The 27,472-nt window shown below is 44.6% G+C and overlaps 1 protein-coding gene across 2 annotated transcripts in view; it reads left to right on the forward strand.

Annotated features, from left to right (window-relative positions):
* Positions 1–6,401: 6,401 nt before the first annotated feature.
* The window catches only part of OLFM4 (olfactomedin 4), a 136,358-nt gene continuing 115,287 nt past the window's right edge, over positions 6,402–27,472 (forward strand). For both annotated transcript variants that reach the window (XM_078657406.1, XM_078657407.1), the window contains exon 1: positions 6,402–6,603. In XM_078657406.1, coding sequence (XP_078513532.1) covers positions 6,523–6,603 — 81 coding nt within the window. In that variant the 5' untranslated portion in view covers positions 6,402–6,522. The remainder of the gene's footprint in view (positions 6,604–27,472) is intronic.

The raw sequence follows: 27,472 nt of genomic DNA on the forward strand, positions 1-27,472 counted from the left end.
TCTCTCTTTCTCTCATGTTTACCCAACATGCTCCCTCAGAGCATTGACCACCACCCCCAGGACCCTACTCTTTCCAAACATGGCACCAACTCATGGACCATTCTTCACCCCCCAAACTCTCCAAACATGCGGAAAAAAACTTCAAACATAAACTCCTTACCCGTAACACTGAAACCCTCATTGTTGATAACTACCTCAGCCTCACCTCCCCTATTATAACCAACTACAGCTTTTACTCCAAATGGAAAAGCATCTTCCTACAACACCTCCCAATCTCTAAATCAACTAAAATAACATATGGATTCAAAATATCCACTGCTCCCTCCCCAGCATTTCATGGTGATATTGATATCTCCATCTTCAATACAGGTAACATCCTCATACAAGCTACGGTATCCCACCTTTATATCTGCGAACACCACTTCAGCATTTTGTCTCTCCTCCTTGACCGCTCTGCGCCTAACACTCCTTCTCCCCAACTGAATAATGTCCCTCCAACCTCTCCTTCCCACTACACCCCACTCCACCTCCACTCCCAACCATCCAGCTAATACCATCCTCCAACAACTGACCTCACCATGACCCTCCCTGGACCACTCTACAGTAAACAACATCCCCCAACAACCCTGACCTATTTCTCATCACCCTCTAATTTCCCTCTCTCCCCCTAACTTCCGGAATTCAAACTCGTCGGACCCCTCCACTAAAAACGGTAGCCCCAATCCCTGCCAACTACTTATAATTCCCCTCCCATGTCCCCCTTCTTCCTGACCCCCAATCTTTCTTCCCTTCCCAAACTCCCACGTACTCAACCATTCTTTCCCTTCAATCCCCTAACACAACTCCTCATCCCCCTCCTCCTACCCATCCTGAACACCCTCTTCTCCTCCCCATCCCCCCTATCCAGCCCCTTCAGGCCCTGCTAACTCCGCCTCCCAATCCTTTATCCCTACCCCAAAAAAAACACAACCCCTCCACCCCAATATATCCACTCTCCACTCACTCTATGCCCTTTTATCCTCTCTGACCACATCTCCTGAAGTTCTTAACCTCCTGTCTAACGTAGCCCAACCCCTCACACCCAACAGCCCCGTCACCCCTCACTCCATACCCACTACCCTATCTCCTTCCTCACATATCAGTCCACCCTCCGCAACTAACCAAGACCCTTCCCTACCCCCAGGCCCTTCCCTCCCCCGCCCATACCCTTTCAGTACCTCCCTTTACCCTAATTGCCACAAGCCTACACAACATTGAACTCGACCTATCTAATCTGATTACTGAACACCTCTCACCTAACAGCCAGTCACCTCTCACTCCGCTCCCAATACCCTATCCCCCCCACACATCAGTCCACCCTGTGCGATTAACCCAGACCATTCACTACCCACCGCCCATGCTTTATCAGTACCTCCCTTCATCCATATTGCCACAAGCCTACATAACACTGAACTTGACCTATCCAATTTGATTTCCGAACCCCTCACTCCTAACACCCCCATCACCCCTCACTCCACACCCACTACCCTATCTCCCCCCTCACACATCAGTCCACCCTCCGCAACTAACCCAGACCACGCCCCTCGGTACCTCCCTTCACCATAATTGCCCAGAGCCTACACAACATTGAACTTGACCTATCTAAATTGATTACTGAACTGTCTCAATTCAGGAAAGATTTTATCTTCCTCAGCTCCAGAACCCTCCCTCACCATAAAATCCCAGCCACCCCCCTAAAATTCCCTAACACCAAACACAATATTTGGAGATCAACCCCTCTCTGCTGCCGTATACATAGACCTCGCCGCACCTCGAACCATCTCTCCTCGTCCGACCTCTCAAACCTATGCAACTTTTACCTTCCTGGTTTACCAACCACCAATCCTCCATTCCCCTGCTCCCACATCTCTGTTATCCTAGGGACTAATAGAATCCCCTCCTCCCCGCTTCCCCCAGACTACTGCCCCAACTCATGGCGATCCACTCTAGCCCACCCACCATAGGCAACCCCACACCACTTACATGTATGCTTGTCAACTGTCGCTCCGCAGTCCAGCATGCCACAGAAATCTCTGAAACTATCCTGAGTAAATCCATTGACATTGTATTCCTCACAGAAACCTGGCTCAATGACCACTCACTGAGCATACTTGACCTACTCTCACCTCCCCATAAAACTCTATTGTTAGAAAAGAAAGACCTGACAGAACTGGGGGTGGTCTAGCCATCATCTTTAAAAATGAATTTCAGCTATCCCTTGTCAATAATTCTGGCTAGTCCTCCAGCGAATATATGGAGGCAGAACTGACAACTCAAAATTCCCATCCAATTCGTCTACACAACATCTAGCGCCCCCCTGGATCCACCCAGCCCTTCATTGAGGACTTATCTGAGCTCCTGACACAATCCTCGTTATCCACCTCAAAAAATCTCTTTCTTGGGGATCTTAACCTCCATTGGAATGATACCGATGATCCCAGAATGTCCCTCCTCACTAATCTTCTTGAGATCAATGAACTCAAACAACTATGCCTGTCCCCGACACACACCGAAGGAGCCATCCTTGACGTCATTCTTTCGAATGAAGTTCTGGCCTCAGTGAAAAATATCATCCCCATTGACTGGTCTGACCATCACTTATACTGTTCATCATTGCTATCACTGCAAATCTCCCCTCCTCTAAAATAAACAGACATAAGAAACTGACCAGAAATCTAAAACGTATCCCCCGGTGTTCTTGAGTCTACACTCCAAGCTGAATTTCTTCTAATTCCCCCCTCACAAAATGCTAATGAGCTCACTGAACACTTTAACAATACTGTCACCGGTATCCTTGACCAAATAACCCCGCCTAAACTCAAAAACCAAAGAAACACCCCCTCCAACTCTTGGTTTATTACCAAGCTTAATAACGAAAGACTCACTCACACTGTCAAAAAGAACCTGGAGACACCATCTCTCTCCCTCCCATCTTGCACTCCTCAGACGTGCTAGATCCAAGTACAAAAAACATATCTTCAAGGAAAAGGCATCCTTCTTCCGCACTCAACTTGATCTGCCAAAAACGGACATGGGGAACTCTTCAAAATAATTCAAAACCAAACTTCCCCCGCACCTCCAAATCTGATCTCCTCCTCCTCCAGATGTGAAGAAATGTCCCACTTCTTCTCAGAAAAAATAGCCAAAATTGATCAATCCTTCTTTTCCACACAGCTCCCCTCCAACTCCCAATGCAAACATATCTTTACCTCTATTCCTACTCCACATCCCCTCGACCAGTTCACCCCTTCTCTCTTCCGGCCACTACTCTACCGCTCCCCAGTGACTCTCCTCGCCTACCTACTTCATCAACCCCTAACCACTCCTCACACTTATCCCCTACCACATCTCCGGAAACCAACTCCCCTAACTCACAATTAAAGAATAGTGCCTCCTTGCTCAACTTCCTCCCTGTGACTGAGCTAGAAGTCCTGAAAATAATTGGTAATCTTAAACCGTCCTCCCACAAAAAAGACCCCTTACCCTCTAACCTTGTCCCTGCCCTTAAGCACATCATTACCCTATACTGGACCACTATCATCAACACCTCTCTCAACTGGCTGTGTTCCGACCTCCATGCAACTTGGAAAAATCTCTCCCATAATCAAGAACCCCAATGCTGATCCCAATGACCTAGACAATCTCCGCCCCATCACTAACCTCCCCCTTCTCTCAAAGATCCTTGAAAAATGTGTCCTACTACAACTAGACAAACACATCGAAAACTTCAACCTACTCGACCCTTTTCATTCAGGCTTCAGGAAAGGCTCCAGCACCGAAACAGCAATGCTCAGTGTCGTCGATGACATCCACCACTCACTTGATAATGGCGAGACATGCCATCTTATACTCTTTGATCTCCTCTCAGCGTTTAATACAGCGAGACATGCCATCTTATACTCTTTGATCTCCTCTCAGCGTTTAATACAGTCAACCATTCAGCTCTACTTAATGTGCTCAGGGCCTGTTTTGACCTTAATGGTACTGCCTACAAATGGTTCATCTCCTACCTACAACACCGAACTCAGCAAATCAAAATTCAAAACTGTCTTTCTAACCCAACTCCTGTCTCCCTTGGAGTCCCCGAAGGATCTATTCTCTCTCCCTCCCTCTTTAACCTATTTATGGAACCCCTCACCCTCATTCTTAAACAAGCAGGCATCAACTACCACCTCTACACTGATGACACCCAAATATATTATAAGATTAAAACTCATGCTGACATTTTACACCTGAACAACACCCTCACCAAGATCCAAACCTGGTTCCATTCCAATCATCTCAAACTTAACCCTAATAAAACCGAAATCATTCTCTTCTCCCCTAAAAATAACCCCCTACTAATTCAATCCTGGATTTCTGACCGTAATGCACTCAACTGCTCACTCACCCTGTGCAACTCCGTCAAATCGCCTGGTATTTCTATCAACAACACCCTAACCCTTAACATCCACATCAAAAACTCTGCTAAAGGAGCCCTCTTCACTCTGCGTCACTTCAAGAAAATCAAACCCTTTATACCTGCTGCTGATTTTAGACTTGTAGTTGAGTCAATTGTTCTTTCACGTATTGATTATGATAATGCCATCCTCAACGGAAACCCCAAGGTCCACCTTGCTCCAATCAAAGCTGTGCTCAACCTTGCAGCCACGCTCATCACTGACTGCAAACCCTTCGATCATATATCCTCGGCTCTCAAATCTCTTAAATGGCTCCCTATCGAAGGCAGATCTGCCTGCAAAACTGCCTGTATTACTCATAAAGTCTTTCACCAAAACACTCCGCAGTACCTCTCCAAGAAGCTCATCATTGTGAGCACCACACGACCTCTGAGAAGCACCAACACCCTCCTCCTAATCCCACCACTTCATAAAAAGAAAGCCACACAATCATGCTCCTTCTCTGGTAATGCCCCCATCATCTGGAATGCCCTCCCAAAAAACCTGTGCTATAACCCCTCCTATTTCAGTTTAAAAAAAGACCTCAAAATCCATCTCCTCAATTATTATTGGGGACCCTAACCTGTGTCCTACACCTGATCTCCAATCACCATGTTATATTTGTCCAGTAATATTTGTCCATTTTCTGTACACCATCTACCTAATTACTTGAAATGCATAGCTCTTGCCCCGGGTTATCTATTTGATTTGTATACTTCACATGTTGTTTTCATTATCATTTATCTACTTGTATGCCATATTTGGCCCAATTATTATTGGGGGTCCTAACCTGTGACCTGCACTTGATCTCCAATCACCATGCTATATTTGTCCACTTCCCGAACATCATATACCTAATTACTTGAAGTGTATAGCTCTTGCACCTCTTTGCAGCCGCGGTCGGTAGGGGAGTACCTGCCGGGGCGGTGAAGTGGGGAGGGGGAGGGGCTGGGTGGGGGTTAGTAATGTATGGAGGGAAACATCCTTTACAACGAAACTTTTACAACGCAGTGCTATTACAACGCAGGTTTTACAATGAAAACCATTACAATCCATTGCACTGGGGGGCGCTCTAGGATAGGGAATAGATTTAATTTACTATCCAACACCTTCCCTACTATCCATGCGGACTGGAGTTGGAATAGTAAATTAAACTATTCACTATCCAGCACCCCAAAGCGCTATGCGTTGTAACAGCATGGGTGGTAAAAGCATGCGTTGTAGTGTCATACATCCTGTATGGATAATGGAGGTTTGCAGGTAAATAAACATTTAAATAAATCAAAAGAATTTAGTTGCGCGCACTGCATCCCCAAATGCAATGCAGTGCGCGCAGCAAAATTCGTTTGATTTATTTAAATGTTTACTTACCTGCAAACCTTCATTATCCATACATTACTAACCACCACCCTCCCACTGCCCACGTCACCGCCCTGGTAGGTACTTCCCTACCGACCGCGGCTGCCTGTTTATCTATTTTGATTTGAATATTTCACATTGTTGTTTCATTGTTTTTTATCTACTTCTATGCCATGTTTGCTTTATACTATCTTACTCATGTAACGCGCTCTGATACCTCTGGGTCTAGCCAGCTCTATATAAAACTTTTAAAATAAAATAAAAATAAATATATAAATTGTAGTTAGTTGAAAAGCTGTGACATAAATTCATTTGTGTCTCTCTTCCAACGAAAATTTAAACCGACTCAATTAAAAGATGTTTTTTTCCCTGTTCTAGGACCTCGCTAAACTTTACTTTCACCTGATTCCGAGTTTCATAAATCAGCATGTGGCCAAATAAAACACAAGCTCGTCGTGTTGGTACACACTGGACCTTAACCCATTGGCTGATTTTATATGTGACCCTTACCCCCTTCCACTCCCCTGCACGTTACATGTCCGGGAAGGTCTGTAAATGTCAGATGACTTACAGTTTGCAAACAAATGGGGAACAACGGGGAACTCACAAGGAACAATGACGGGACCATATAAAAGTCCCCGCAGAGAGTCCGTCTGGTTCATGTGCTGTGAACCTGAGGGAGGTGATGGCGTGGTCCGGCTCAGCTGTGCTCATCCTGTTCTTGCAGGCTGCTCTGACGGGGCCTGGAGCCACTTGGACCCCGCAGGTGAGGCTACTTTCTCTTTCCGCATGATTCCTCTTCATCCCCCTTTCTGCAATTATCTGACTTTCTTTTGACGTCTTATTTAATGTAATAGACTTAAACAGTATAAAGTAAGAGATACTGTGTGCGTGCGTCTAAGCGTGTGCGTCTGTGCTTGAGAGAGAGAGAGAGAGAGGGAGACCCGTAATCAATGGGTATGTATAAAACTTAAAATGTAACTTATGTTATTGACCTTGGGAGGATTAATGTCTGAGATGGACGCAACATTTTGATTTGCTTGTCACAAATAGATCAACATATTTCCCCGTATAATCAAACATTTCCAGCATTAAATTGCCTTATTATATGTTTTAATAGTCACACTATTCAATGATGCGACCTCTAGAATTTAAGAACATTTAGGCTATAATAGAAACAGCTAATGTTAGGAGCATAAAATACAGGCATCGTCAGCCCATTACATTGTTACGGCAAAGTTACTCTGTCCTGGAGAGGTGTTGGAGAAAATAACATAATTGTAATGTGTGATGTTTCGCCTCTACATCTGTCCTGCTGGTGGAACTGCAGCTTTAACCGATTAAACAAATGTTTGAATATCTCCTGAAGTCTTGTCCCCGCTGTGTAGACATGCACACACTAAACAATATTGCAATATCCTGAAGGCTAGGTCTGAAAAACATAATTGTTGACGTTCAAACGATAAACTCAAACTCGAAGCCTGGACTTTAATTCTGAAGATATTTCACTTGAACACGAGGGGGCTATAGGAATGCATCATGCAACACCATTCATAAGCTCGGTTCAGTCATGTACGCTTCATAATTACTTTAAAGAGCCTGTAACTTATTTCGTTACTGACCTAGTGGTTTACACCGCCATCAACACATTGCAGGCCTGTCCCTAGAGTTGGCAAGCTTGGGAAGCAAGGTACAATTGGACGATAACGAAATGTGCCCAAAATCTCCAAGTACAGTTAAGTGAAGAAAGCAGATTGTTAGAGCAGAGATCGAATCACAAAACATTTGTGATTGGCACTATTACATGCATATGTAAGGCAGTGTGTGGTGCAAACACCTTTTACTACCGTATTATGAGAGGCTTCTCAGGATGGTAATGTGGGGCAAGAATTATTGTGCATTTTTGATGTGCTGCTTTTTTGTGATAGTGATGTTTTAGTGCTGTTGTGGTATGTGTTGCATTATTGCATTGTTTTATGGCTTACACTATGGTTGGTGTGCTGTCTTCCGTTTTATTCTGACTGGTTTGGTGTGTTTTGTCATATTTTATATTGTGCTGTCATATTGCTCTTTGGTGAGTTATTTTGTTATGACCTGTTGTATTGTTCTGTTGTGCAGCCAAAAGCAGTATCTTCCGTAAAAGTTCCAGTGACAAACAGCCATTTTCCACTGTATTAGGTGGTAATATTGCTCTGCCCCAGCTCTTCAGCTACTTATAGTGATTACAGAGTACAAGAAAACACAGTTCAATAACATAACATAACAGCACAACAATAAAACGAATTTCGTAGCGCGCCCTGCATCGCAAAATGTGATGCAGCGCGTGCTACAAACTTTGTTTTATTAATTAAATTGTTTACTTACCTCCAATTATTCATATTCCGGTTTTTAGCACTGCCCACCCTGCCCCTCCCCAGTTCTGCCTTTCTGCCCCACCGGAACTCCCTCCACGGGCCGAGGCTGACAGTGTGTATTCAAAGATACAGTACATATGGTGACCCTTCGCTCAGTCGAATAGATATAAAATCAGCTAAATAAGGTGAAGAAAGGCTATACTATGCTAAGGATTTGTAAAGTACGGGGCTACCCAAGGGGGCTACCCAACGGGCCTCTCAGCGCCAAGGATCAAGTCCATCACATAATGGCTGAGACAAAAGCAGGTCATTCAAAAAGGTTTGCGTTGAGTGCTGGGGGTAGCGAGTTCCAGAGATTTGATGCAAGGTAAGCAAATGAGTGACCTCCACCTTCTTTCTTTATCTTTGGTACAGTAAGAAGCCTCTGATCGGTGGAGCGCAGGGTTCTTTTAGGGTTATAGGGGTTTAGTAGCCACTAGATCAGAGGGGGACTTTTATTGTATATCGCCCAGTGACCCAAACAGAGAGTTTTAAATATGATTCTTTTGAGAACCGGCAGCCAGTGCAGCCCTGCTAGTGATGCAGAAACTGAATGAAACTTGGGATCTTTAGGACGATGCACGCAGAAACATTTGGAGTGACTTGTCAGCTTTTGGCTACATACAGAGGGGTTCCCATGCAACTAATAAACCTGGAACAGCACTAGGACCTGGACTATTGTTCTTCTGGTGGCCTGAGCAAGCCAACTCAGAACCTTCCTTATTGTCCTAAAAAGCCAAAGCAGGCAGCAGCTAATTTCTTGACTTGGACTTGGCTTTTTAATTCCATTTTAGGAGGGGGTAGATCACCTAAGTAGCCGGGCCGGTGTAATTCCGTTTGTAGGGGGGATTATTCCAGATTTTGTTGCTGTTGAGTTTCAAGTTGGAGCTGGACATCCAGTTAGTGAGATCTCTGAGTCAGGCACTGAGCTTGGAGGAGAGAGTTCTTGTGACTGGAGTTAGCTAGATGGTAATTTGGTATAATACCAATGAAATCCATGCTCCAGGATGATGTCTGCCAGAGGTTGAACATAGATATTAAACTGTGTAGGGCTTAACCATGAGCTTTGTGGCACCGCATGCTCTAAGGCCAGCGTTTTTGAGCAGAAGGATTGCTCTCAGACCTGAAATCTCCTATTTTTAAGATTTAAATCAACCATTAGAGAGTAGTACCAGCAATTCCATCATCTTCTAGTCTCTTGATGAGTGTCACATGAGCCATCGTCTCGAAGGAGGCACTTAAATCCAAGAATATTACTGCAGCGGGGCCCTTTGAGTCTAGAGTTGCTTTGAGTTCGTCAGTCACAGCTAGCAAGGCCTTGAAGAAAAGGAAGGTGCACAAAAGATAGAAGTCCAGAAATGTGTAGTTTGATGAAAGATAAATCCTTTATTTATTCAATCTTTAAAAGGCCACAGCCACCGCGTTTCATTCCATGCGGAACTTCATCAAGGCTTGGTATTCTCTTGAAAGTCCCATAGAGCGGTCAGAGAGTAAGTATAGAAAGCCTCCACGATATGGCTAGGTCACGTTCTTTGGTAATTTTTAAAGATCGAATTCGTGTAACAGCAAATATAGGAAATCAGGTGTTTTCAGACTCACGGCGGATTTGGAACACAAGAAAAGTTGTAGATCTTAAATATAAAAATAAAGTAAGAAGCGGGTCATATATAACCCTGGACAGCGTGGATGTAAGCTTCCGCCCGTCTACCGAGCAAGTTGATATTGAGGCGCACTTGCTGTGTGACCAGGGGGCACAAATGTAGACGGGCGGAAGCTTACATCCACGCTGTCCATGGTTATATATGCCCCACTTCTTATTTTATTTCTTTATTTAAGATCTACAACTTTTCTTGTGGTCCAAATCCGCAGTGAGTCTGAAAACACCTGGTTGCCTATATTTGCTGTTACACAAATCGACCTTTAAAAATTACCAAAGAACGTGACCTAGCCATGTCGTGGAGGCTTTCTATACTTACTCTCTGACCGCTCTATGGGACTTTCAAGAGAATACCAAGCCCTGATGAAGTTCCGCATGGAACGAAACGCGTTGGCTGAGGCCTTTTAAAGATTGAATAAATGAAGGATTTATCTTTCATCACACTACACATTTCTGGACTTCTATCTTTTGTGCACCATCCTTTTCTTCAAGATTTGATATCTGTCTCTACAGTGGAGCCGTTGTATGGCAAGCTCCGGATGTTTTGTGCACATACTCAGTACTGACAAGCCTATTTTAAAACTAAAGTGCTTAACCGTGGTCAGCCACATATCTTGTTTCTTACAACAGCTAGCAAGGCCGTTTTAGTGCTGTTGGCGTCTCTGAAGCCTGTTTGGGTGTAGTGGTGAAGAAACCCTCAACCACCAGTGAGTTTGTTGTCTCACTACAGTGCCTTTTCATAAAATTAGACCCCACTATTTTTGTACTACTACTCCCTACCAAGAGGTTTTGTCACTCTTTCCCTCTTAAATAAAATCAGCCCAGTATGATAGACTGGCATGTAAGGGGGCAGTTTGTATTTACATGGTACCTTTAAGGGTGTGGTTGCAACACGTGTGTCCAGCACAATCCTGTCCATTAAAACTGTGCAGTTTGGAGCAGGTTTGCACAAGATTGCATATTGTTCACTACCCTTTTCATTCTAATCATAGAAACAATAGTGACAGAGCATCTTCAAACATTTCTTGGTGGATAGAGCACTGTTGATCCTATAGAACTAGTCTACTACTGATGGTACTGAACAGTAAATATATTACCTGTAGCTAATTTTTATATTTTTAGCTCCTTCTACAGCTTTGATATTGTAAGTCGCTTTATTTTCGGAAAGACTCAATAGTAGAAATCTGACACTACTGATTTAAGCGCCACAGAATTGTTCTGCTGCAGACCTCCAACTTTCCAGTCCTGAATCATATGCTGGTCCCCATCAGCCAAACAGAAAGAATCTGCACCAAACGCAAATAATATACTGCTGCTATTTTCTTAGCGAAGTCTCCTATCACCCTCCTGTGTGTATGAAAATACCCAGGAATGCCACTCACAGTACAAACGTTTTTCTGCCTACATAAATTCACGAGAGTTTGAACTGTAAGGGTCCAGCAGGGCTGTAGTCATGATCATCCCTTGATCTCCAAATTGTTGGGCACCCTAGGTGTTGGACCTGACATCCTTGGTGTGGTTTTCCCCCACACTTTTGCCTTCCATCCTCCTGTTTTTCCTGACTTCGTTTTTGCTGTCTTTAGGACTCCTTGCCACTGATGACTGGTACTAAAGTGCCTGTGCTCTCTCCCGAAAACATGGTAACTTTGGCTTGCACCCAATTGGCACATTTAATTTACTTGTAAGTCCCTAGTAAAGTGGTGTTACATGTACTCAGGGCCTTTAAATTAAATGCTACTAGTGAGCCTGCAGCACTGCTTTTGCCACCCTTCTTAAGAAGCCCTGAAGCATGTCTCAGGTCTACCATTGCAGCTTGTGTGTGCAATTTACACTGCCACTTTGACCTAGAAAAAGACCTTTGGCCAGGCCTAAACCTTCACTTTTAATAAATATCGGTCATCCAAAGGGGAGGTCCGATACAGGCCAGAGGGCAGAGTGAAGTGCATTTAAAAAGTTGAACATGTGCTTTTAAGTTTTACATGTCCTGTTAGTGAAAAACTCTTTCATTGTTTTTCACTACTGCAAGGCCTTACTCTCCCATAAGAATAACATTAGGTTGGCTTATTACATTTAATAAATGCTAACTATGGATTGCGAACAGGTAAATATTTCATATTTGGTGTCTGGGAAATTGTAATTAAAAATCCTCTTTAATGGTAAAGTCGTATTTTAAGTTACAATTATGGAAATGCCACCTGTAGAAAGGTGACTAAGGTAGCATTTCCCTGTTGGGAAGTGTCCCCCGGGGGACACTTCCCAACAGGGAAATGCTACCTTAGTCAGTGATCCATTACGCCTTCAGTCGGAGGGCGCTACCCCGGAGCACCATAAAGCTTAAACAACTTTCACGAGAATCGCTGTGCATCCAGTTACTCCTTTTTGACCTGTAGAAAGGTGGCATTTGCCTGCCCTAACTTTTGGGTGCCTGCAGCCTGTTCCTGAATCACATGAGTGGGTGCAATTGGAGGTATTACTTTGTTTATTCCTCCCAGGCAGCCACACGATAGAGATCAGGTGTGCCTGGATGAACCATGAACTGGCTATATGAGGGGGGCGCAGCTGGCTATAGTCCCACTTGCCACTGAATAAGCTGCGCCCTGCATTCACATAAAGGATTTTTAACCACTGCATTGTTCATGCAGCCAGCTTCGAGCCAGGGCAGGGAAGGCAGGAAACCTCGGGAACTTCAAAGGGAATTCTTTAGAAACGTCCCCTACTTCAAAGAAGGCACCAGGTATAAGTAGTGGACCTTTAGACCCAACTCTTCAGTACACTTCTTGATCTGTGGATACTACAGAATATGGACTGCTGTGCTGCTCTGCTGCCAGAAAGACTTCTAAAGTACTGCTCAGCTGCCTGCTGCCCTGCATGCTGAGAAGGAAGACTGGACATGCGCCCTTTATCCCAGGCTAAAATGACTCCAGGGGTCAGCTGACTGACCTCCTGTTCTAATCTACAGGGACATAACAAGTTCCTGAGGCTCACTTCAACTGCCCAACTGACCTACAATTGGACATGCAACTGGACTTGCCTGAACTGGACCTGGAACTGGAACTGCCTGAGCCTTACTGACCTCTGCTACAATGAATTCCTGACCCCAAGAGGTGCACCTCAGGACATGGACCCTTGATCTAGCAACAGTTGAGAGCCTCCTCAAAAAAATGAGAAATCTTGAAGTTTTGAGCACAAATTAGGATTGGCCTGTTCGAACAAGATCTTGCCACCTGCAAAGCTTCGATGAACCTGCCCACCTACAACACCAGGCAACCTGCCATCTGCACTTTGCGCTACAACATTCACAGCTCACGGTGACCACTAACACAAAGCTCAAGCACTGACTGTCCGTACTGCCCGACAGGATTTTCACACTGCAGCGATGACAGCTTGTAACGCCCGGCCTGCTTTTCAAGTTACTCCGACCACTATCCGCACTTCTCTCCCTGCTCCGGGCAGGCCCGTCCATCTCGAAGGGATCTCTTCATGCTGGAATTTGAAGGTAACTCTTTCACTTGGACTAACCTGGTCCCTGCATCTGGTCCACGCTCCTTTGCAGTTAGCCTGAACTTGTGACTTTCCCCTCGTCTTGAATGATCAGATAAGGGCTGGTGGCACTTTGTGCTTTTCGGCAGTTTGACTACCTGAAATCCTTAAAACTACATATTTCCGATTCTACTGATTACGTTTTTGTCATTTTAGTGTCAAATAATTTATTCTGAAATGAGGGAGAGGGGTCCTTCTCACCAAAGGGACAGTACACCAAAATAGACACTATGTCAGAAACAAATTCCCTTTGTGTTTCTTAATGCATACAAATACACACCGCTATCATACTCACATGACCTAATCACCAACAGTAAGGATAGAAGCTAAAAAAATATATATATATTTCTTTTAACAGGATCCTAGTAAGATTCAGAATGTTCAAAAATATATATCATCAATTAATATCAAATGTTCACATACATTTAAAAACATATCATTACAGAAAAACCTGGGAGAGTATGACAAAAATGTTTTTAATCAGAACATATAAGTCTGACAAGCACACCAAGTACAAAGTACAAAGATTATTGTCCCTGGTCCAACACGTAATACAATTCTTTTTTCCTGATGAGAACCTTTACATACAGAGCATTATTCAAATGCAATTACATGTAAACAGCAAACATCAAATCACATCAAGTAAAACATGTCACTACTGGGGGGGCGGTGCTAGCCACGCTAGGAAATGGCCGGGCTGTAGGCGAGCTCTCCTGACCAAACCACAATCCTGAAATTATCCTGTGTGTTTGGCCGATGATTTGATAAAAAAACAGAGTGTTCATGCAACGGAACACACCAGCCAGACAATTGGATGCTTTGTTTTGCTCTGCGGCCGTCTGAAGCGCCACCAAAGACGCGGCAACTATTACCGAGCAATGGTAGGAGGTCTGAGGCCGTGTACTTTGCGATGTACCCAGCACGCAAATCCGGGGCGCGGCTGAGAGAAGCAGGCCCAAGAGAATGACAGACACTGAGGCCCTGCTATGGAGTACAGGCAGCGGTCGGCTGTGGGCGTCCTTAACTATGATATGCCTGCGGCTGAGTTGCCTGGATGTGCTAGTGTAAGAGCGGGATAGTGGGTGCCAGCACCGCACCTTGACCAGAGGGCTGTGTCGGTGCGTGGCCTGGGAGGAACAGGCCCAGGGAAGACACGAGCGCCAGAAAACCCGTTAAGAATCACCCATCGTGGCTACATCTCGGTGATCTCCTCACCACCCGTGAATATGCTGCCCGAGTTCACCAGCGCAGTAGTGCAGACGCGGGTGCTTGGCATAGTAGACGCACGCCAGCAGAAGGAAACCCTTGGCCACAGCTGCCCCGGGGTTGTACGCCCAAGCTGATGCAGGAGCCACTATCTGCCCGGGTGCCAAGGCAGCGGGGAACAATACAGATGACACAAAACACCCAGAGGCCCCCCTGACGCTGACCGGATTTATAGCAGGAGAGCAGAGGTGTGGTGTGGGGCGAGAGCGGCCGGTGACTGTGAATTTCACCGACCTCTACTCAGCCCACATATCTCACTGAAGCCCATAGGGAGGCACAAAACTGCTGATTTGTGTCTGTGGAAGAGGTGTATGACCACTGCACATACGCACCACATGCTATCTTTGCTTCTAACAGACACAACATAAACTGCACCCCGCCCTGTGAATCTGACCCCGTGGGTTGAATGATCAAGGTCCACCCGCTGATAGCCCCTCAAAATCACGCTGAGCCTCCGAAGAGGTGGGCCTGTAAACAATATTACCAACTGCGCAGTGACTACGCACAGCCCGTTATATATATTGCTAACCGAACCAAGAGGACTGCAAGGGTGCGCTACACCCCCTCAAATAGCGCACAAGTGTGCACTGCTGTGGTTGCTCTGGTGGTATATATCCCTGGAACTATACTGCGTCACTGTTCTCCGCCGTTGCAGTGCGTTGGGTTGCTCGATACTCTGTAGAATATTGCAATTCACAAAATAGAATCTAGAACAAACAGTAAGCAAATTACCTGGAGTGAATGAGTGCAATGGGAAAGCCGGAGAAAAACCAACCCAAACTACATTTCGAACAACAGCGAAAAGCGGCGGACACAGGAGCCGAGGCCCAGGAACAGAACCCTGGGAACTCAAATGCGCCAGGTGCTGAAACAACAGTGGATTTCCAGTCGATGTTCGCAATGATATAGTCAACTCTATCTAACATTGATGGTAAAATAGATCCCTTGACATACCGCGTTGACCGCATGTCAGAGAGATTGGACAAACATACAGAGTGTATTGACATGGCAGAACCCCGAAAATCAGAGGCAGAAGACTCGCAGCATCAACTTGAATTGAAACAAATGAAAGCTGATAAGACTCTACAGTCCCTTTTGGTAAAAACTGAAGACCTGGAAGCTTGGTCACATCGCTGGAACCTACGCATCATGGGAGTGGCGGAATTGACACGGACAGGGAAAATGGAACAGTACATTGAAACAATCTTAATCGCTCTTCTTGGCAGAGAAATATTCTCCGATGTCTTCATTATTGAGAGGGACCATAGGTCTCTTGCACCACCACCAGTGCCTGGAGCACGACCTCGTTCCATAATCGCCAAACTCCTGAACTATAGAGATAGAGATGTGGCCCTACGCAAAGCTCGAGAGCACAGAACATTAAGGGCCTCATTATGATGGAGGATTTTCCGCCTCCTCCGGGCCGGCGGAAGCCACCTCCGGCCCGGAGGAGGCGGAAAATCCTCTGCGGAGTCACCAAAGACCCACCGCCGCATTACGATGGCTGGTGGGTCTTGGTTTCTGTCTGCTGCTTTTCCGCCGCGGTCGGATTACAACCGCGGCGGAAAGGCTCTCATTTGGCTGGCAGTGTCTATCAGACACCGCCAGCCAAATTAGGAAGCATTTGTAAACATGCTTTTCCGCGGCGGTTTTTCCGCCGTGGAAAAGCATGTGTACCTTTGATTTTGGGGGCCCGTTGCGGGCCCCCAGTGTGTTGGCGGGTGGGGGGTGCACATGGGGGGTACCTATGGTACCCCCCAGTATTTACATGCACAAAGCGGCAGGCACCGCGCGGTGCCTGCCGCTTTGTGCATGTAAATGTTAAACATGCACTTTTAACATTGCGGCGAGGGCTGCTTGAAGCAGCATCTGCCGCAATGTTAAATATCCAGGATGTGACCGCCAGGGTGGCGGTCACATCCTAATCGTACTTGAGGGAACGCCGCAGCCCATGCGGACGTTCCCTCATCCTCTGGGGTCGCAGACGGACGCAAGTCCGTCCGCGATCCTAATGAGGCCCTTAATCATGAAGGAATGAATATCTCCATATACCCTGATTTCACATCGCAAGTGCAAGAGGTGCAAAAGAAATGATGTCAAAAAGAAATTGAGAGATATCAATATTCCCTAGGCTATGATATATCCCGCTCATCTGAAAATCACAGAAGACGGTAAAAGTACGATTTGCAACGATTCTAAGGGAGTGCTACATCCACTATGACTTGGCGCTCATTGTCCAGAAGTAGACTATAATCGCCTCACAAAATTCGTATTCATCTCGTAGGTAATCCTGTGAACTTTTGCTACCCGCCAGATATGTAAGTGTGGTTAAATCGTTAGTTGTTATGAACCGACATGTCCAAGTGCCCAACCTCTAGCACCTGCGTTGTTTGGGTAATTAACTATTGGATCTAGGTTGAAACACACCACTCTAAGATGCTTCTAATAATATATGTTTGTGGCCCGGTCCCCCAGCTGTATTACAGTTGGGCTAGTCAGCTGGCGGCGTCCGCCCTCCTGTGTATACCACAACCCCCGTTTCTTGATTTCGGAATAAGTCTAGGGACGGAACAGGGGGAGGGATAATTTAGTTAGTAGTTAAAGGGAATTGTCTTTGCCATATTTGGGATGGCGAAGTTGGTCGGGGGAGGAATGGTACAGGATTTTGTTATATTGACAGTCGCACACCTGCTTTTATATTCATGCACACAACAATGATACACCTTCCAGAGTAATACACACGAGCGTAGATCTCCTACGGCAAAAACATGTAGCATCAGAGCCATTGCACATCATTGGAAATGCCAGGCACTCACCCCATGGCTAACAACCAAACCCTTGCAATTCATAACTTGGAATGTAAGAGGCCTTAATAACCCCAAACGCTTTTGCCTACCTTGACAGACACCATGTTGATATAACGCTGCTTCAGGAAACACACCTACTCAAACACAAAGCAAATAAATTAGGCAACAGATGGGCTACATTCGTAGCGTCGGCGACGTACTCCTCATATGCACAGGGGGTCACTACCATTATACGAAAGGGCACACATTTCCTATCAGATCAGTCAATCATCGATCCGCAGGGCTAATATGTCATTATCACAGGCGTCCTAAGAGGCACCAAAATTGGTATCATTAACATGTACGGTCCGAACACAGATGATCCTGACTTCTTCATGCATCTCTGGACACAGGTACGTGGCCTACCAGATTTGGAATTAATTTGGGGGGGAGACATCAATGTAGCATTGCATTATACACAGGACATATCCCACAACACTACAGAACAGCACACACGAGCAGCCTCAATCATTCTAGATAGCATGACAGAATTCCGCATGCTTGACGTTTGGGGCATGCGTAACCCAACTACATGGGATCCTCCCACTCCTCAACAGCAAATAACAGCTGGTGGAGGCTGGACTATTGGTTACTCACAAGCCAAGCCTACACATGGGCTAAGGACATAACCCATCTTCCCAAAACACTCTCTGACCACAAACCTGTTCTACTGGCACTATTGATTCCGACGTACATATCGCTGCCATTTGTGTGGCGGTTTAATGCCACTGCACTTCTAGACCCCATCTATAAAGGTGCAATACAAACAGCAATAGAAGATTACTTTGCAGACAACGCCGAATCAGTTGAAAGTGCATGTACAGTATGGGAGACCTTTACAGCTGCCCTGAGAGGCATCTGTTTAAGCAAGACTACTGGCGTTCTGAAGGATATCAGAATGCAATTGGAGTTGTATGAGGGTCGCATACAAAGCCTAGAAGCAGAATATGACAAGACGCATAAAGCACTCACCTCCAGTAGCCTATGGGATGAAATGAACCAATATAATACGCTAGCAGATGACGAAATAAAATATACCTCTCGACACCATGCAGCGCGTAGGATGGGAGGGGGAGGGAGACAGGGCAGAATACCAGCTCAAAAAGTGTCACAGAACACAAACAACGCACGGTTACCCAAATGGAGGATGACAGTGGACACCTACACTACGATACCCAAGGCATACTGAACACGTTTGTGGATACATACAGTGACTTCTATAAGTCACAACACACAGTACCTGAGGCTGAAATACTGAAGTACATTGAAGACATAGCCTTGGTATGGCTGTCAGACACGCAACGTGAATACCTAGCTCAACCTATAATGGAGCAAGAGGTGCAGACAGCTATAAAATCACTACCTAATGGTAAATCACCTGGTCCTGATGGGGTACAACACTGAATTCTATAAAGCATATCTGGAACTGCTCACTCCGCCTTTGCTCGAGATATATGATGAAGCCAATAATAACAAAATTCTCCCCCTAATGCTGCGTGAAGCGATTATAGTGGCACTCTTAAAACCAGACAAGAGAACTGAAAAAGCGGAGTCTTACAGACCCCTATCGTTGATAAACACAGTTGGTAAGATATTAGCCATAATACTTGCCACAAGACTACAGCCACTCATGCCCACTATAATTCTACCCGACCGATCAGGTTTTATTCCAGCTCGCTCAACAGCACATAATCTACGCACCATCTTTGATCTTCTGCATCAATTAAACTCGGAGTTACAGGCCGTGGCGGAACTACCAGATGCGGCTAAGGCCTTCGACTCTGTCAAGTGGCCTTATCTATTCGCGATATTACAGGCAATTGGCTTACCACCCATGTTTATCAACTGGATTGCCCTATTATATAACAAACCCACTGCCTGCATCAAGGTCAATAGACATATATCAGACATATTACCAATACAACAGGGCACCAGACAAGGATGCCTATAGTCTCCCTGGCTCTTTTCCATAGCGCTAGAACCGCTGGCGTATAAAATATGCCAGAAGTACGCACATGCTTCACTGTGGTTCAACCTGAGACCTATTATCATATCATTATATGCAGACAATATGGTACTATACCTTCGAGACCCAGAAGAGAACCTTTCCCCAATACTGCGAGAATATATAAAATATGGGCAGTATTCAGGACAACACATTAACTGGAGCAAGTCAGCAGTGATACCACTAACAACACATACCAAAGTCCCAAAAATGGAATTTCCACTTGTATGGCAAGTAGACCCAATTAAATATCTTGGAATCTGGGTGCACCGTGACTCTGAATTAGTACTTAGATATAACTGTGGTACCACAATAGACCGCATAGAAACGCAAATAACTAGATGGATCACACTTCCTTTATCACTAGCTGACAGGATATCTCTAATAAAGATGGTGTTGTTACCCAAGTTGTTATGCCGCTTTAACAATATATCAATAAAGCCACATGCCCCAATTTTTATACAGATACGTACAAACCTCATTAGACTGATATGGACCGGAAAACAAGCCTGCATAAGTCTCCAAACCATGTCGCTTCCATATGCTTCGGGAGATTTTACAGTCCCGGATATCTATTTATGCTATTTATGTGCGCAGGCACAATATGCACACTATTGATATCACCCGGTGCGATATCTACTCCATCTTGCAGTGGAGCATGGTGACGCTAATCCAATACCACTATCAAGCATACTCACGCATACCGGGTATCATCTATCATCGCGAGAAATAACCACAATTCGGACAACATCACAAGCCTGGCATTGCATCAGTCAAAAAGCGAACAAATCCCCAATATATGCCACAAATCTACCATTGGCCCATCACGCAGCGTTGTCAGTCACACAAGAAAAAAATAGCATGATGATCTTAGAACAAATAGGCATAACACAGATGAGTGATCTATATCCGAATAGTACCTTTATCACATCCGACGACTTGTCCTACATCAGCAACTAATCACTGCTACTCAGATTTATTTATCACTGATTAAGGGCAGCTATCTGGGAATTGTATCCCACATTCCCAGCTGAACATCCGGCACTACAATCATTACAGACATTGATAGCGACCCCCAATGACTCTAATATAATCTTGCGTCTATAAAAATTAATACAAGCGGAAATTGGTGCACAAACCCTCAAGGCCAGAGACAAGTGGAACAACTTTTAGACATGTCCCTAACGGACGATGGCTGGTCCTCATGCTGCACACTTATTACCCTGCTCACACCCAATAGCAACCTCCGCATCATCCATTATAAATATATACATCTAAGCCTATCACACTCCAGTCAAATTACACAAATATGGGTTACGCGACAATGCCCGCTTTAGGAGATGTGGAGCTGATCAGGCAGACTTTGCACACCTATCATGGAATTGTGATAGGACAAGAAAATACTGGGAAACAGTGATTCACGAGTTGGGTATACAAATCTTGTGTGGGCTATCATGCACCCCACAATTGTGCCTATTTAGCCTACATATACCTGTGAAATCTGCGAAGAAGAAACTGATTGCCATATTGGTGCTCTTGGCAAAACGCAGGCTAGCGATACATTGGGACAGTAAACAAACCCCTTTTCTAGCGAACTGGATACACGATGCTGTTTATTGTAGAGAATTTTTTTTAATATATGCGGAAGAACTACCAACTGCTTCAAAGCCATCGGATATATGGGAGCCACTTACAGCATATCTACGAGATCACCCTGACTTATTCCAATCTAGCCGTTAACTTATTTTTTAAATTGTTAATGTGACGCTACAGTAATGTGAAAACGCTAACTGTGTATTATAGGGAAATTAGATTTAAAGGAATCTGTATTATAATGTGCTTGCAAAGATTGTTCTAGATGTGACAACTGTTATGTAAGACTACCAGAAACTTCAATCAACAAAATAAAAAATAAAAATAAAAAAACATGTCATTAGCAGAAAATACATGTTTACAAGAGAGCTAAATTGGAAAATATAAACACATAAAAAATATTTCAAAAAATTGAAAGAACCTACTGTAAACACAAAGTGGCTCTTATAGGGTTGAAAATAGAAACTAAATGAACCAATTCCAATATGATGATGCACTAGAAAAAAACATCACTCTCTAAAACATAATGATACATTGCTCATTCTACACCCACACCTCAACCCAGATCCTTGGTTCATAGGTTCTAGACAAGGATAGGGATTACAGGAATTCTCATCTTTGCTGTCCAACACTCTCCTGTCCACTCCCTTCTCAAATTCATTCACTCTCACCAGATTCTTTCAACCATTGAACACCTGGAATTATCACACTACCTCTTTTCACATCCACCATTTTGATGGGAAAAGCAAATTTGCTCCCACCTTTAGCCACACATATTGGTTTGCACCCTTGAACTGTATCTCCCACCTCGACATCAAACACTTTGACCCTTTTTCTTTCATCAAAGTATTTTTTCTGTTTTCACTACATTTTTGCTTACTCTGACCCTGACTTCAACATCCAAGTCTTTACCCTGATTTGCTTTCACTCATGTATTCACACGGGCCAGACAAAAGCAAGTGATAGCCCTCCTGCCACATAATAATTCAAATGGGGAAACTCCTGTCATTGTATGGGGAGTGGTGCGTTAAAACCACAGCATACTTCTTACTGCATTGGCCAGAACCCACTTATTAGTGATGGCTGATGGCCCACTGAATGCACTCCCTCAAAACTCTTAAGATACTTCATGCCTCCAAAAATACCTCCACTTCAATGGCAACAAACTGCACTCCATTATACGAAAAAAAACATGGCTGGGAATAAAAAAAAACTTCTTTAAAAAAACTTTGTTATTACTTTAGAAGTCAACTCACTCACAAACTTCATCTCAGGCCACTTACTGTATTAATCAATCATTACTAGTGGACATTTTGAGGTTTTGGCCAATTAATGAAAAGGTCCTACAATGTCAATCCCAACCTTTTCCCAGGGTCCCCCTGGGTAACTCAATTGAACATAATGTGGGAGTTTTTACTTTCATGGGCTTGTCACAGCTTGAACAAATTATACATTCCTTGACGATTTGATCAAGTTCTCAATCCATAGCAGGCCACCAAAAACATGATTGCAAATGTTTTTTTGTCATAGTAGCACCTAAATTACCTTCATCTGCACCTACCTATTTCATTGAATCTCAATGAAATTGGAGGAGCACATTATCCATTCTCATCACTAATTCATCCCCCACAGACAATTCCTCTCCAACAAACGTTTTAAGATCAAATTCAAGATTTATTTCTTTTGGCCAACCAAGCTCAACTTAGTTCATGACAAGACACAAGGTAGCATCCTCCTTCAATACTTTCTTCCACTCTTGTTCAAAATAGGCCCGTGACTGTGAAGTACTGGGTTTTTCAGAACACCCTATGACTTCGAGTCCTTCCTGTTTCAGACTACAGAAACACAGAGTCTTCTAGGTGAAGTCAAAGATCGTATTTATTGGCTGCAACCAGTAACAGGCATCCTAGAAGTACAACACGGTGTATATTCTCAGGAGACTGCCCACCCTTACAAAGCCAGCCTTCTCTTTTTTATACAAAATATTACGCTTTAGGCAAACATTCCTTGTTTTTAGAGTTGACCATTCACATATTTTCACTACAAAGAAAAAGCAGAGTCATGATGACAAGCCCATATTTCAGTTTGTCCAGCCCACAATCAATTATCCGGCAAGGCCCAGTATTTCCATCAGATATCGACGAACCCCCAATAAAAAAGGGCACCTCCTCCTCGTAAAGCAAGTCATAAAGGAAGAAACAGAGGCAGGTGTGTGTAAGATTAGGAAGGGTTTGTGTGTGATGAAAGGTTTATGGCATGTTTTGCCTTGATACTATCTCGTTCGGCCACTGGGAGAGGAACTGACCGAACAGTTTGGCTTTGGGCAGTGGAGTCAGCTTGCCCAGGTCGTGTAGAAGTCAGCAAAGGTGTACGTGTCCTTCAGACTCGTTTTGGCCTTAGTCACCGGCCTATGTGAGGGCAATCACAAAATGGCTGCCGTTCACAAAATGGAACCCAAGGGTTCAGGACGAAAACTACGTTTTCAAGGTGAAATGGTCACTCGAATATGACTAAAATGCTTGTGCATAGTATACTAGCCATTCTCGGTCTGCTGATATCAAAATCGTCATGATACGACGATGTTTATAACACAGGTCCAGAATTTTAAGTACTACAGACCCTCCTTTTTCCCTTACATAGGCAATAACCTATACTCACGCTAATCTGAGTCCAGGTCTATATTCATAAAGTCATTGAGATGTTGCTGTAGCATCATCCTATTACTTAGCTCATCCCTCAATACAGGTTTCCTTACACATGATGTAGCACAGAGGCCACATATAGCAGGAGCACACTGTACGCACAGACAGAACAGGAAAAGAATGGCTAAGATCATCCCAATGACCATCAGAATCTTCCATCCCCAGGCGGATAACAGTTCCCAGAACCACCCCGTCAACGACCAATCTCCTTTATCCACATGAATAGATTCAGAGATCCTATGTAGTTTGGAGATGGCCTGGTACACTATTGGAGCGTTATCTGGGATGAAAACACAGCAACTCGATTGGATCACTCTACATACCCCACCTCGGTCTGCAAGTATGACGTCTAACGCCACCCTGTTCTGAAGGGTCATAAGACGGTCCGACTGGAGCTCAGCAGTCAAGTTACTAAGGGCACCGGCAGTTTCAACTTCGGTAGATTCAACCACCCTCGTCAATTGCCTTATGTTCCTGCTGTTAACCAAAACGGCAGAAAACCCTTCACAAAGTCTCCAAATTCTTGTCCTGTAGTGTCTTCCTTACTGAAGACACCTCTAACTATCCTTGTCTTATGGTAATCTGCCGCAGCTGTGTAAGTGGGAGGCAACAGGAACGAAAGAAAACATGTTCCCGAGAAATCAGGGGGCAACCATGTATAGGCTCTATCATGACAGATGAAATAAGTACCCTTAGCTGCTAGGAACAAAGGGGAAGTTTGGAACGCAAAAACATATGTTCCAGTGCAGACGCTCTTCCGTAACTGAGCTCTGGGATTCTTGCCAGTACCTTGCAGACATAGGTGACCCTGATGGGGTACAATCCAAATCGGGGAGGATCTCTCAGCTTGCTGTTTTTCACTCAGAGTAACTCCATATCCGGTCACGTTCCATCCAATATACACTAGTGTCTCATCTCTCGGGATAGTCTCATAGGAAATATCTTCCCTAATCATATCTACTATACCCTTAACTAGAGCACTATTCTTAGGATTATCTTTCACAGAACGTAGGGGGTAGACTTCATGTGCGTAGATGAACATTGTTCTGTATGCCCACACAGAACCATTATGGCTGAAAGGCAGGACCAGATAAGGGATACCTTTATCCGTTGTGTGAGGCATAAGACCACACACCCAACAGTTATTCATGTTCATTACTAGTTGGTGTTGGTGCAAAAGCTGAACGAAGGAGTTATTAATAAACTCTAATCTCCTAGCGGATTCATGTTCAGGAAGAGGTTGAAAAGAATGTGAAGAAACAGTAGAAGGAAGAGGTATGGGCGATGTAGTGGGTGCAAATGTCACTCGAAAAGAGAATAAAATATATCCTATTAAAAACATCATTACACTGAACAACATAAAAATGCATAATATCAAAAAGCGTTTCTTGGTCATCATTCTACATATTCTGGCTTTAAAGTTCATTGTTTTGGCAGGTCTCTCCATCTCGAAAAACTCCATCCTCTCTAAATGCTGCTCGCGATGGTAGGGTGTTCTATGCTAAGTAATGCTTCTGTCAGTCCAGGGCAACTCCCTTAGACCAACCAGAACTGTCGACCTAACGTCTTCAGCTGCACCCCAAAGACTTGGGCAACCGCGACCCTACAGCTGAACCCGGATGGTGGTTCGAAAAACAAAAATAAAAAAGTTTCTCAGATGAGAGAGCTGCACTTTCAAAACTTAGTAAAGGAAAAGGAAAATGTTATTAGTCCATAGTTCTCGGTCTCAGATTATAGCCTTTCTTCCCAGGTACTGTCTGGTCCTGAAACAGGATTTCAGGCTCTGTAGTGTCCAATCGAATTGACGGCGGCACGGCTTCTTGCAAGAGATTGTCACTTTCTTTTTCAGAAATTGTTCCTTTTATACGTGCATCACTGAAAGGCAGAAAACGAGGCACGGTCTCTGTCTCTGAGTCAGCGACACCCTCCTGGACTCACTGGTCGTATGGCAGAGGCAAAGGGACCCTCTTGCAATGAGCCCCGTGGATCCAGTGCTTCTTTCCTTCCACCCGAACGGCTGATCTCGCTGAGAGAAGAACTAGATAGGGGCCGGTCAACCGGGGCTGGTCTTTCTTTGTCCATTGAAAATTCGTGACCAGCACCCAGGATCCAGGATCGATCGGATGTCCTGGCGCTTCAGAGACCTGTGGCAGAGTATTGTGAACCTGTTGGTGTAAAATACGCAATTTAACCGTCAATTCATACAAGTAATCAAGCAGTACATGGTGTTCGATCTCACTGAATTTTGTCGGCCTTGGCACTCCCCATATGTTGGCCGGGCGGCCGAACACAATCTCGTATGGACTAAGTCCCACTTGCGAATGCACAGTCATTCTTGTTGATAAGAGTGCTAAAGGCAGAGCGTCAGGCCATTTAAGACCAGAGCTTGCTTGAATTTTGGCCAGTTTTAGTTTTAGCGTGCCATTATAGCATTCTACTAGTCCAGCTGATTGGGGTTGATTTGCAGCGTGGAATTTTTGCTGGATACCTAGCCCTTCGCATACTTTCTTCATCACTCGACCCACAAATTCACTTCCATTGTCACTCCAGACCATTCTCGGCATTCCAAATCTAGGGAAAAACTCTTTCACAAGGGCTTTAGCTGTGGATAAGGCAGTGTTGTCTTTCAGGGGATATGCTTCTACCCATCTCGAAAAGGCACAAACAACGAGTACGTATTTCAGATTATTGCACCTTTCCATGTGGATGAAATCTAGCTGCAAAACCTCGAACGGATACGTTGGAGGCGCAAAGTGACCAGCTGGAGTTGGGGTCCCCCTACCAGGATTGTATTTCAGACACACCATGCAATTTGTGACCACATTCTCTGCACACTTAGGAATTCCAGCGTTTTGCCATACTGGAGCCAAAAACGTACAAATCCCTTTCACACTGATATGAGCCATTCCATGGGCCATTGTAACCACTGCAAGCACATACGCATCGGGTAACACCCATCTCTGATGCTCTGACAATTCAACCCAACAACCATTTGCATCCATTTTACCCGTACTTTCCCTCCACACACTCAATTCATTCTCTGTAGCTTCAGCTTGAATAGACTTCACACTCTCTATCGTGTCCTCACACATTCCAACGTCACCAACCCATCTTGCAGGGCCTGCCACATACATTCGACTCATCACATTCCTCGCTGTTTCTTTTGCGATTTCATCTGCAAATGCATTTCCACGACCAACATCATCAGTCACCTTCTTGTGTGCACTGCATTTTACAATCGCAACTTGCAAGGGCAAAGTAAGTGACTCGAGAAGCTCATTCACCAACTGACCATGCTGTATCTTAGCTCCATGCGAAGTCAGGAACCCACGTTCTTTCCACAATCGTCCAAAACTGTGTGCCACACCAAATGCATACTGGCTGTTGGTATATATAGTCACTTTCATTCCTTTCGACAACACACACGCTCTCATAAGTGCAATCAACTCTGCTGCTTGAGCTGAATTATGTGGGATACGTGCAGCTTCAACAATCGTATGCAAAGTCGTGACAGCATATGCTGCAGTCGTATCACCATTCGGAAGCTTGAAGCATGAACCATCCACCCATAAGGTACCATCACACTTCACAAGAGGAGTGTCCTGAAGATCTACTCTCCCTTTCGTTTCTTCT

This window comes from Lissotriton helveticus, chromosome 8 (assembly GCF_964261635.1).
Source record: "Lissotriton helveticus chromosome 8, aLisHel1.1, whole genome shotgun sequence".
NCBI lineage: Eukaryota > Metazoa > Chordata > Amphibia > Caudata > Salamandridae > Lissotriton > Lissotriton helveticus.